Here is a 13,155-nt window from a genome sequence, read left to right on the forward strand (position 1 = left end):
ACGTAGAAGGAATAAAAAAATAATAAAAAATAAAACATAATAAGGTTTGCATTCAGACTCTGTCTCCTCGACAGACCTGTTCTTCACCTGAAGACGGCTGCTTGCGTTGTGGCCGAAACGTCGTGAGAATTATTTTATTTTGTTTTATTTTGATTATTTTATTATTTTCCTTCTACGTGACTTTACCGAAAAAACCAAGAAGATGGGTTTTGATTCCTTACCTGTACCCGTACCCGGCCGCACCAGGGTCGCAAACGGCTACCCGTACCCGGCCAGGTACGGGTACCCGGGTATCGGGTACCCGGTTGCGACCTCTGGGCTGCGCTAAGCCAGCCCGGCACCGCTCAAGGATGCTCCGGGTTGGTTTTGTTCCCACCGCAGAATCAAGAGCCGCGTCGCGAACGTGACGCCCAACGCACGAGTGGGGCCCTCAAGTAGAGCGAGCGAGCGAGCGACGCGGCGCGACGCGACGCACGACGAAAGTGTTCCATCCTGCCATGCTTGGGCCTGCTGGGCCCCCGAGCAAAGATTCAAGCGATTCTTGAAGTCACAGTTTCACGCATTCGCTCTGGCTCGGCTCTGCCAAGAAAAAACACCGGTGCCAAGAAGATCCCAGCCGTGGCTCGGCTCCGATGCAGAGGGGTATGCATGTTGAACTTCTTTCGCGCCGTACGTAGCGAACCCTGCTCATCGGAGGTGACAGAGGCGTGCGTGTACTCGTGGAGGTCAGGGGTGGGGGCCGGAAAGGAGAGTCACTGCACTCCACCGCAATCCACTAGACGTGTCACTACTCGCCTGGTCACAGCACCACATGCGACACCACGTCACACCACACTCACCACACGCCACTCCACGTCACACCACATGCGACACCACGTCACACCACACTCACCACACGCCACTCCACGTCACACCACATGCGACACCACGTCACACCACACTCACCACACGCCACGCCACGTCACACCACATGCGACACCACGTCACACCACACTCACCACACGCCACGCCACGTCACACCACATGCGACACCACGTCACACCACACTCACCACACGCCACGCCACGTCACACCACACGCGACACCACGTCACACCACACTCACCACACGCCACTCCACGTCACACCACATGCGACACCACGTCACACCACACTCACCACACGCCACGCCACGTCACACCACACGCGACACCACGTCACACCACACTCACCACACGCCACTCCACGTCACACCACATGCGACACCACGTCACACCACACTCACCACACGCCACTCCACGTCACACCACATGCGACACCACGTCACACCACACTCACCACACGCCACTCCACGTCACACCACATGCGACACCACGTCACACCACACTCACCACACGCCACTCCACGTCACACCACATGCGACACCACGTCACACCACACTCACCACACGCCACGCCACGTCACACCACACGCGACACCACGTCACACCACACTCACCACACGCCACTCCACGTCACACCACATGCGACACCACATCACACCACACTCACCACACGCCACGCCACGTCACACCACATGCGACACCACGTCACACCACACTCACCACACGCCACGCCACGTCACACCACACGCGACACCACGTCACACCACACTCACCACACGCCACGCCACGTCACACCACACGCGACACCACGTCACACCACACGTGATGCCACGTCACAGCACACTCACCACACGCGACATCACGTCACACCACACTCACCACACGCCATGTCACACCACACTCACCACACGCCACGCCATGTCACACCACACTCACCACACGTGACGTCACACCACACTCACCACACACAACATCACATCACACCACACTCACCACACGCCACGTCACAGCACACTCACCATGTGCCACGCCACGTCACACCACACTCATCATACGCGACTCCACGTCACACCACTCACCACACGCGATGCTACGTCACACCAAACTCACCACATGCCACGCCACGTCACACCACACTCATCATACGTGACTCCACGTCAAACCACGTGACACCACGTCACCACTCATGCAAGGCCTCACCTGCACGACGTCCACGCGAAGGCTGAACAAAAGTGACAGCCCGTCACTCGGAGGAACGAGGGAAGAGCAGAGTGACACAGAGTGACGTAGAGCAACAGAGAGTGACACAGAGCAACGCAGAGTGACACAGAGCGACACAGAGCAACACAGAGTGACACAGAGTGACACAGAGTGACGTAGAGTGACACAGAGTGACACAGAGTGACGTAGAGCAACAGAGAGTGACACAGAGTGACACAGAGCAACGCAGAGTGACACAGAGCAACGCAGAGTGACACAGAGCGACACAGAGTGACACAGAGTGACGTAGAGCAACAGAGAGTGACACAGAGTGCCACAGAGCAACGCAGAGTGACACAGAGCGACACAGAGTGACACAGAGTGACACAGAGAGTGACACAGAGTGACACAGAGCAACGCTGAGTGACACAGAGTGAAGGACAGCAACACAGAGTGAAGGAGAACAACAGCGATAGCAAAACCTAAACCCAGCATTAACCCTCTCGTACCAATGACACGCACGACACTCACCCAATCCCACCATCACAACACTAACCCTACCCTCACCACCACAACACTAACCCTCACCACCACCACACTAACCCTCACCATCACCACACTAACCCCACCCTCACCACCACAACACTAACCCTCACCACCACCACCACACTCACCCCACCCTCACCACCACAACACTCACCCCACCCTCACCACCACACTCACCCTCACCACCACAACACTCACCCCACCCTCACCACCACAACACTCACCCTCACCACCACCACACTCACCCCACCCTCACCACCACCACACTCACCCCACCCTCACCACCACCACCACACTCACCCTCACCACCACAACACTCACCCCACCCTCACCACCACACTCACCCCACCCTCACCACCACCACACTCACCCCACCCTCACCACCACACTCACCCCACCCTCACCACCACCACACTGACCCTCACCACCACACTCACCCCACCCTCACCACCACCACACTCCCCCTCACCACCACCACACTCACCCCACCCTCACCACCACCACACTCACCCCACCCTCACCACCACCACACTCACCCCACCCTCACCACCACCACACTCACCCTCACCACCACACTCACCCCACCCTCACCACCACACTCACCCCACCCTCACCACCACCACACTCACCCCACCCTCACCACCACACTCACCCCACCCTCACCACCACCACACTCACCCTCACCACCACACTCACCCCACCCTCACCACCACCACACTCACCCCACCCTCACCACCACCACACTCACCCCACCCTCACCACCACCACACTCACCCCACCCTCACCACCACACTCACCCCACCCTCACCACCACAACACTCACCCTACCCTCACCACCACAACACTCACCCCACCCTCACCACCACCACCACACTGACCCTCACCACCACACTCACCCCACCCTCACCACCACCACACTCACCCCACCCTCACCACCACACTCACCCCACCCTCACCACCACACTCACCCTCACCACCACAACACTCACCCTACCCTCACCACCACCAGACCCTACCCTCACCACCACCACACTCACCCCACCATCACCACCACCACCACACTCACCCTCACCACCACACTCTCCCCACCCTCACCACCACACTCTCCCCACCCTCACCACCACCACACTCACCCCACCCTCACCACCACACTCACCCTACCCTCACCACCACCACACTCACCCCACCCTCACCACCACCACACTCACCCCAATGACACTGACCCTCACCACCACAACACTCACCCCACCCTCACCACCACACACTCACCCCACCCTCACCACCACCACACTAACCCCACCCTCACCACCACACTCACCCCACCCTCACCACCACAACACTCACCCCACCCTCACCACCACCAGACCCTACCCTCACCACCACCACACCCTACCCTCACCACCACCACACTCACCCCACCCTCACCACCACAACACTCACCCCACCCTCACCACCACACTCACCCCACCCTCACCACCACCACACTCACCCTCACCACCACCACACTCACCCCACCCTCACCACCACACTCACCCCACCCTCACCACCACAACACTCACCCCACCCTCACCACCACACTCACCCCACCCTCACCACCACAACACTCACCCTCACCACCACCACACTCACCCTCACCACCACCACACTCACCCCACCCTCACCACCACCACACTCACCCCACCCTCACCACCACACTCACCCCACCCTCACCACCACAACACTCACCCTCACCACCACCACACTCACCCCACCCTCACCACCACCACACTCACCCCACCCTCACCACCACAACACTCACCCCACCCTCACCACCACCACACTCACCCCACCCTCACCACCACACACTCACCCCACCCTCACCACCACCACACTAACCCCACCCTCACCACCACAACACTCACCCCACCCTCACCACCACACACTCACCCCACCCTCACCACCACCACACTAACCCCACCCTCACCACCACAACACTCACCCCACCCTCACCACCACCACACTAACCCCACCCTCACCACCACAACACTCACCCCACCCTCACCACCACACACTCACCCCACCCTCACCACCACAACACTCACCCCACCCTCACCACCACAACACTCACCCCACCCTCACCACCACCACACTAACCCCACCCTCACCACCACAACACTCACCCCACCCTCACCACCACCACACTAACCCCACCCTCACCACCACCACACTAACCCCACCCTCACCACCACACACTCACCCCACCCTCACCACCACCACACTAACCCCACCCTCACCACCACAACACTCACCCCACCCTCACCACCACAACACTCACCCCACCCTCACCACCACCACACTAACCCCACCCTCACCACCACAACACTCACCCCACCCTCACCACCACCACACTCACCCCACCCTCACCACCACAACACTCACCCCACCCTCACCACCACACACTCACCCCACCCTCACCACCACACACTCACCCCACCCTCACCACCACCACACTCACCCTCACCACCACCACACTCACCCCACCCTCACCACCACAACACTCACCCCACCCTCACCACCACACACTCACCCCACCCTCACCACCACCACACTCACCCCACCCTCACCACCACCACACTAACCCTCACCACCACCACACTCACCCCACCCTCACCACCACACACTCACCCCACCCTCACCACCACCACACTCACCCCACCCTCACCACCACAACACTCACCCTCACCACCACCACACTCACCCCACCCTCACCACCACAACACTCACCCCACCCTCACCACCACACACTCACCCCACCCTCACCACCACAACACTCACCCCACCCTCACCACCACCACACTCACCCTCACCACCACCACACTCACCCCACCCTCACCACCACAACACTCACCCCACCCTCACCACCACACACTCACCCCACCCTCACCACCACCACACTCACCCCACCCTCACCACCACCACACTAACCCTCACCACCACCACACTCACCCCACCCTCACCACCACACTCACCCCACCCTCACCACCACCACACTCACCCCACCCTCACCACCACCACACTCACCCCACCCTCACCACCACCACACTCACCCTCACCACCACCACACTCACCCTCACCACCACCACACTCACCCTCACCACCACCACACTCACCCTCACCACCACAACACTAACCCTACCCTCACCACCACCACACTCACCCTCACCACCACAACACTAACCCTTCATCTCACCTCGTCCCCCCCTCCTCCTCCTCCTCATCGTCTTCCTCCTCGTGCTGCCCGTTCCTCCGCCTCTCCTCCTCCTCCTCCTCGCCCCGCTCCTCCTCGTGCCCCTCCTCCTCCTCGTCGAGGGGACCGCGGGGCCCCTCCACCTCCTCGCGGAGCTGCGTGAGGTGCGCCGCCACCTCGTCGCGCCGCACCGTCTCCCGCGCCGTCCTCTCCGCCTGCGCCTCCGCGTCCTGGAGGCGCCTGCTCAGCATCGCTGGGCTCGCCTGGGGGAGGGGGGGGGGGAGTGAGGAGGTGAGTGACGAGGTGAGTGACGAGGTGGGTGAAGAAGCGAGTGAGGACGTGAGCGAGGAGATGGGTGAGGAGGCGAGCGAGGAGGTGAGCGAATAGGTGAGCAAGGAGGTGAGCGAGGAGACGAGTTCGGAGGCGAGTGAGGAGGCGAGCGAGGAGATGGGTGAGGAGCTGAGCGAGGAGGTGAGCAAGGAGGTGAGCGAGGAGATGAGTGCGGAGGTGAGTGAGGAGGTGAGTGAGGAGGTGAGCGACGAGACGAGTGCGGAGGTGAGCGAGGAGCTGAGCGAGGAGACGAGTGCGGAGGTGAGCGAATAGGTGAGCGAGGAAGCGAGTGAGGAGGTGAGCGAGGAGCTGAGCAAGAAGGTGAGCGACGAAGTGGGTGAAGAAGCGAGCGACGAGATGGGTGAGGAAGCGAGTGAGGAGGTGAGCGACGAGATGGGTGAGGAAGCGAGTGAGGAGGTGAGCAAGGAGGTGAGCGACGAGGCGGGTGAGGAAGCGAGTGAAGAGGTGAGCGAGGAAACGAACGAGGAGACGGGTGCGGAGGTGAGCGAGGGGGCGAGTGAGGAGGTGAGCGACGAGGTGGGTGAGGAAGCGAGTGAAGAAGTGAGTGAGGAGGTGAGCGAGGGGGCGAGCGAGGAGACGAGTTCGGAGGTGAGCGAATAGCTGAGCAAGGAGGTGAGCGACGAGGCGGGTGAGGAAGCGAGTGAGGAGGTGAGTGAGGTGAGCAAGGAAGCGAGCGACGTGGCGAGTGAGCGAGCGCCACCTGCAGCGCACGCAGCTGCTGCAGCAGCCGCTGGTTCTCCTGCTCGTGGGCCCGCGCCTGACCCGCCTGCTCGATGGCGGCCTCCAGCGCCTCCTTCTCCCGCTGGAGCTCCGCCAGCAGCGCCGCCTGCTCCCCCTGCGGGCGCACGAGACGACGGGGCGCGGTGAGAGTGGTTCCGTGCGTCTGGTAGTGGTGGTGGTGGTAGTGGTAGTAGTGGTAGTAGAGGTGGTGGTGGTGGTAGTGGTGGTGGTAGTGGTGGTGGTAGTGGTGGTGGTAGTGGTGGTGGTAGTGGTGGTGGTGGTAGTGGTGGTGGTAGTAGTGGTAGTAGAGGTGGTGGTGGTGGTAGTGGTGGTGGTAGTGGTGGTGGTAGTGGTGGTGGTAGTGGTGGTGGTAGTGGTGGTGGTAGTGGTGGTGGTGGTAGTGGTGGTGGTGGTGGTACTCCACCAGGACGCCTGTTCAGCTGGATGGAGCCACCAGCTCCATCCACGGTGATTGGCCCCCCTCCCACTTCCGCCTGCTCCTCGCTGCTACCTCTGCCCGCTGCTCAGGTAACTGGCGCTCACTGCTTTAGTAGCTCCTCCTACTGCTCAGCTAGCTCCGCCCACTGCTCATGTGGAAATGTTTTGCAGTAGCCAAAAACACGAAACGCGTGATGTTGATTCTAAATGCAGAGGGAAAAACCGGAGGAGCCGGAGAAAAATCCACGCGACCCCGGAGAGAACACGCAAACTCCAAACATCTCCTAGCCACCGTGCAACGAGTTGAAACGAGTTGATGAAAATTAGGCAAAATAGCCCGACTTTCAAAAACGACTACGGCATGGATGGGGTTAGAGTGGGGCGGGGGGGGGGGCGGGGGGGGGCACCAGGACAGACTTCCTGGAGCCACCCGAACGGGCCGGGCCAACCCAAGAAGGGGCTCGGTGGCCCCTCCCCCAGACAACGGCAGACTTTGTGCGCTCACAGCTGATTGTACTGCTGATCATTGGCACCATCTGTCTTGTGTGAAGGACAGATGGTGATGGGGGTGGGAGGGAGGGGGGCAGGGGAAGGGAGGAGGGCGCCACGGTGGTGAGATGTTGACTACCTCGCCTGGTATACAGGAGGTCGTGGGTTAAATCCCGACCCTGACGCCTGCTGCTGTATATTTGGAGTTTGCGTGTCTCTCTCTCATCATCATCACCGTGGCTCGGAGATGTTAACTACCTCGCCTGGTGTACAGGAGGTCGTGGGTTAAATCCCAACCCTGACGCCTGCTGCTGTATATTTGGAGTTTGCGTGACTCTCTCTCATCATCATCATCACGGTGGCTAGGAGATGTTGACTACCTCGCCTGGTATACAGGAGGTCGTGGGTTAAATCCCGACCCTGACGCCTGCTGCTGTATATTTGGAGTTTGCGTGTCTCTCTCTCATCATCATCACGGTGGCTAGGAGATGTTAACTACCTCGCCTGGTATACAGGAGGTCGTGGGTTAAATCCCAACCCTGACGCCTGCTGCTGTGTATTTGGAGTTTGCGTGACTCTCTCTCATCATCATCATCATCACGGTGGCTAGGAGATGTTAACTACCTCGCCTGGTGTACAGGAGGTCGTGGGTTAAATCCCGACCCTGACGCCTGCTGCTGTATATTTGGAGTTTGCGTGTCTCTCTCTCATCATCATCATCACGGTGGCTAGGAGATGTTAACTATCTCGCCTGGTGTACAGCAGGTCGTGGGTTCGATCCAGAACCTGACGCCTGCTGCTGTATATTTGGAGTTTGCGTGTCTCTCTCTCATCATCATCACGGTGGCTAGGAGATGTTGACTACCTCGCCTGGTGTACAGGAGATCGTGGGTTAAATCCCGACCCTGACGCCTGCTGCTGTATATTTGGAGTTTGCGTGTCTCCGTTCCCGTGGTCGCGTGGATTTTTCTCCAGGTCCTCCGGTTTTTCCTTCGGCATTTAGAATCCACATCACGCGTTCAGAACATTTGGCCGCAATACATTTCCACACGATGATGTGATAGTCAGCTCGCCTCTGAAAAACAGCTACATAGTTCAGACGGGGGTATTACGTGGTAAAATACAAAACAGTTTAATAGTTTAGTTTAAATTTCGTTTTAAAGCTTTCGTGACTGCAGGGATTCATCTTCTTGGTTCTTTCGGTAAAGTCATGACGTAGAAGGGAAATAATAAAATAATAGAAATAAAACATCATAAAATAATTCTCACGACGTTTCGGCCACAACGCAAGCAGCTCTTCCCCCTCCAACCCAGCAGCTTAAATAGACGCTCCAAGCCTGGGGTGTTTCATTCAGACGCTGTCTTCCCGACAGACCTGTTCTTCACCTGAGGACGGCTGCTTGCGTTGTGGCCGAAACGTCGTGAGAATTATTGTACTATGTTTAATTTTTTTAATTGTATTATTTCCCTTCTACGTGACTTTACCGCAAGAACCAAGAAGATACATTTCTATGGAAAGCTTTCGTGACTGCAGGGATTCATCTTCTTGGTTCTTTCGGTAAAGTCACGTAGAAGGGAAGTAATAATATAATATAAATTAAACATTATAAAATACAATTCTCAGTGAGAATTATTTTATTATGTTTTATTTTTATTACTTTATTATTTCCCTTATACGTGACTTTACCGAAAGTTAACCAAGAAGATAAATTTCGATTTAAAGCTTTCGTGACTGCAGGGATTCATCTTCTTGGTTCTTTCGGTAAAGTCACGTAGAAGAGAAAAAAAAGAAATCATATTTATTTATTTCATTACTTTCCTTTTACGTGACTTTACCGAAAGCACCAAGAAGAAGAACCAAGAAGATGAGTTTAGTTCACCTTGCTGCGCTGGTGCTGGGCACGCAGCTGGTCCTGCAGCTGCTGATGCTCGATCTCCATCTCGTCGAGCTGGGCCTGCAGCTGGGCGTCTCGCTCGCCTTGCTCCCCCTGCAGGGACGCGTTGGCCTCCTGCTGCTCCTGCAGCAACCGCTCCAGCTCCAACACCTCCTTTTAGCGCACGTCCGGGGCAGTAGAGCAAGTGGGTTAAGACTCCCGTCTGCAAGGGGAGCGTCGGTGTCGTCGTCGTCATCGTCGTCCCACTTTGCAAGCACGTTTTTAAATCCTTTAAATTAAGTTCGCTTGCTTGCTTGCTTAGGACCGTGCAAATCTTTCGGTCGTTTTTTAACCCACTTCCCGTGATCCACTCGGGCTGACATTTTGCACACAGACTCGTTGTGCGAGACAATTCATGTTCGTGAAAATTTTTTTCCAAAATTTTACACTGTTTAGGAAAAAAATGTAAATATTTAATTACCATTTGTTTAATGCTGCCAGACAATCATCTGACCCATAGGTGGCAGCCATCTCAAGCCAGAGGATGAGAGGACTCTAGCCGCCCCGATGCCACGCATATAAAGGATTTATAGTGAAAAACTTTGTTTTTACGGGTTAATTTTTTTCTTTCCCCGAGAGCTGCGCCGTTTTCTCCCGCGTCGTGTGAGCGCTCGTTAAATAAGAGTTTGACAAACTTGCCAATTTCGATTTAAAGCTTTCGTGACTGCAGGGATTCATCTTCTTGTTTCTTTCGGTAAAGTCACGTAGAAGGAAAATAATAAAATAATAAAAATAAAACAATAAAATAATTCTCACGACGTTTCGGCCAAGTAGACAGACCTGTTCTCCACCTGAAGACGGCTGCTTGCGCTGTGGCCGAAACGTCGTGAGAATTATTTTATAATGTTTTATTTTTATTATTTTATTATTTTCCTTCTACGTGACTTTACCGAAAGACCCAAGAAGATGAAACTTGCCAATCTTCTTGGTTCTTTCGGTAAAGTCACGTGACTTTACCGAAATAACCAAGAAGATGAATCCCTGCAGTCACGAAAGCTTTAAATCGAAACTTGCCAATGTAGGGGTCTGCCACGGTGGTGAGATGTTAACTACCTTTCCTGGTGTGTGCAGAAGTCGTGGGTTCGATCCCGACCCTGAAGCCTGCATATTAAGAGTTTGCATGTTCTCAGGTGTGATGGATCGGTGCGGTGGTGCGGTGTAGTGGTGCAGTGTGATGGATCGGTGCGGTGGTGCAGTGTAGTGGTGCAGTGTGATGGATCGGTGCGGTGTAGTGGTGCGGTGTGATGGATCGGTGCGGTGTAGTGGTGCAGTGTGATGGATCGGTGCGGTGGTGCGGTGTAGTGGTGCAGTGTGATGGATCGGTGCGGTGGTGCGGTGTAGTGGTGCAGTGTGATGGATCGGTGCGATGGTGCGGTGGTGCGGTGTAGTGGTGCAGTGTGATGGATCGGTGCGGTGTAGTGGTGCAGTGTGATGGATCGGTGCGGTGGTGCGGTGGTGTGGTGTAGTGTGATGGATCGGTGCGGTGGTGCGATGTAGTGGTGCAGTGTGATGGATCGGTGCGGTGTAGTGGTGCAGTGTGATGGATCGGTGCGGTGGTGCGGTGTAGTGGTGCAGTGTGATGGATCGGTGCGGTGGTGCAGTGTAGTGGTGCAGTGTGATGGATCGGTGCGGTGTAGTGGTGCGGTGTGATGGATCGGTGCGGTGTAGTGGTGCAGTGTGATGGATCGGTGCGGTGGTGCGGTGTAGTGGTGCAGTGTGATGGATCGGTGCGGTGGTGCGGTGTAGTGGTGCAGTGTGATGGATCGGTGCGATGGTGCGGTGGTGCGGTGTAGTGGTGCAGTGTGATGGATCGGTGCGGTGTAGTGGTGCAGTGTGATGGATCGGTGCGGTGGTGCGGTGGTGTGGTGTAGTGTGATGGATCGGTGCGGTGGTGCGATGTAGTGGTGCAGTGTGATGGATCGGTGCGGTGTAGTGGTGCAGTGTGATGGATCGGTGCGGTGGTGCGGTGTAGTGGTGCAGTGTGATGGATCGGTGCGGTGGTGCGGTGGTGGGGTGTAGTGTGATGGATTGGTGCGGTGGTGCGGTGTAGTGGTGCAGTGTGATGGATCGGTGCGGTGGTGCGGTGTAGTGGTGCAGTGTGATGGATCGGTGCGGTGGTGCGGTGGTGCGGTGTAGTGTGATGGATCGGTGCGGTGGTGCGGTGTAGTGGTGCAGTGTGATGGATTGGTGCGATGGTGCGGTGGTGCGGTGTAGTGGTGCAGTGTGATGGATCGGTGCGGTGTAGTGGTGCAGTGTGATGGATCGGTGCGGTGGTGCGATGTAGTGGTGCAGTGTGATGGATCGGTGCGGTGTAGTGGTGCAGTGTGATGGATCGGTGCGGTGGTGCGGTGTAGTGGTGCAGTGTGATGGATCGGTGCGGTGGTGCGGTGGTGCGGTGTAGTGTGATGGATCGGTGCGGTGGTGCGGTGTAGTGGTGCAGTGTGATGGATCGGTGCGGTGGTGCGGTGTAGTGGTGCAGTGTGATGGATCGGTGCGGTGGTGCGGTGGTGCGGTGTAGTGTGATGGATCGGTGCGGTGGTGCGGTGTAGTGGTGCAGTGTGATGGATCGGTGCGGTGGTGCGGTGTAGTGGTGCAGTGTGATGGATCGGTGCGGTGGTGCGGTGGTGGGGTGTAGTGTGATGGATCGGTGCGGTGGTGCGGTGTAGTGGTGCAGTGTGATGGATCGGTGCGGTGGTGCGGTGCGGTGGTGCAGTGTGATGGATCGGTGCGGTGGTGCGGTGTAGTGGTGCAGTGTGATGCATCGGTGCGGTGGTGCGGTGCGGTGGTGCAGTGTGATGGATCGGTGTGCGGTGGTGCGGTGTGGTGGTGCGGTGTGATGGATCAGTGCGGTGGTGCGGTGTAGTGGTGCAGTGTGATGGATCGGTGCGGTGGTGCGGTGTGGTGGTGCGGTGTGATGGATCAGTGCGGTGGTGCGGTGTAGTGGTGCAGTGGTGCGGCAGTGCGGTGGTGCGGCACAGCTGCGGTTGCGACGCGCACCTTACGCATGACGTCCGCATCTTCGGCCACCACCTCCAGCTCCTGCTTGTCCTGCTGCAGCTGAGCGAGGCGGCGCTGCAGCTCCTCGTTCTCCTGCTGCAGGCGCCCGCATGCCTCGCCGGCCTGGCGCGCCCGGTCCTGCACGCCCGACAGGTACTGCTGCAGCCCCGCGATGATGCCCTCCAGGTCACGCTTTAGCGCGTCGTTCGCGGCAATCTGGCCTGGTAGGGGGGGAGGCACGGAAGGTGGGGGGTGGGGGGGGGCATCACTCACAACGTCGTGATCGTCATCGTCGTCATCGGCGTCATCACCACCACCACCACTGACACTACCACCACAATCATTGTCATCATCACCACCACCACTGACATTACCACCACAATCATTGTCATC

General features: G+C 57.6%; 1 protein-coding gene across 1 annotated transcript in view; it reads right to left on the reverse strand.

The window, feature by feature from the left end:
* Positions 1 to 2,057: 2,057 nt before the first annotated feature.
* LOC133360118 (centriolin-like) overlaps positions 2,058 to 13,155 on the reverse strand; it is a 30,578-nt gene continuing 19,480 nt past the window's right edge. Inside the window, exons 5-9 of the mRNA XM_061578704.1 lie at positions 12,763 to 12,983; positions 9,712 to 9,879; positions 6,885 to 7,019; positions 5,936 to 6,096; positions 2,058 to 2,061 (exon numbers count right to left, since the gene is read on the reverse strand). Coding sequence (XP_061434688.1) covers positions 2,058 to 2,061; positions 5,936 to 6,096; positions 6,885 to 7,019; positions 9,712 to 9,879; positions 12,763 to 12,983 — 689 coding nt within the window. The remainder of the gene's footprint in view (positions 2,062 to 5,935; positions 6,097 to 6,884; positions 7,020 to 9,711; positions 9,880 to 12,762; positions 12,984 to 13,155) is intronic.

The sequence above is a fragment of the Lethenteron reissneri genome, chromosome 67, assembly GCF_015708825.2.
Source record: "Lethenteron reissneri isolate LAM-NWPU_2019-01 chromosome 67, ASM1570882v1, whole genome shotgun sequence".
In the NCBI taxonomy this organism is placed as follows: Eukaryota; Metazoa; Chordata; class Hyperoartia; order Petromyzontiformes; family Petromyzontidae; genus Lethenteron; species Lethenteron reissneri.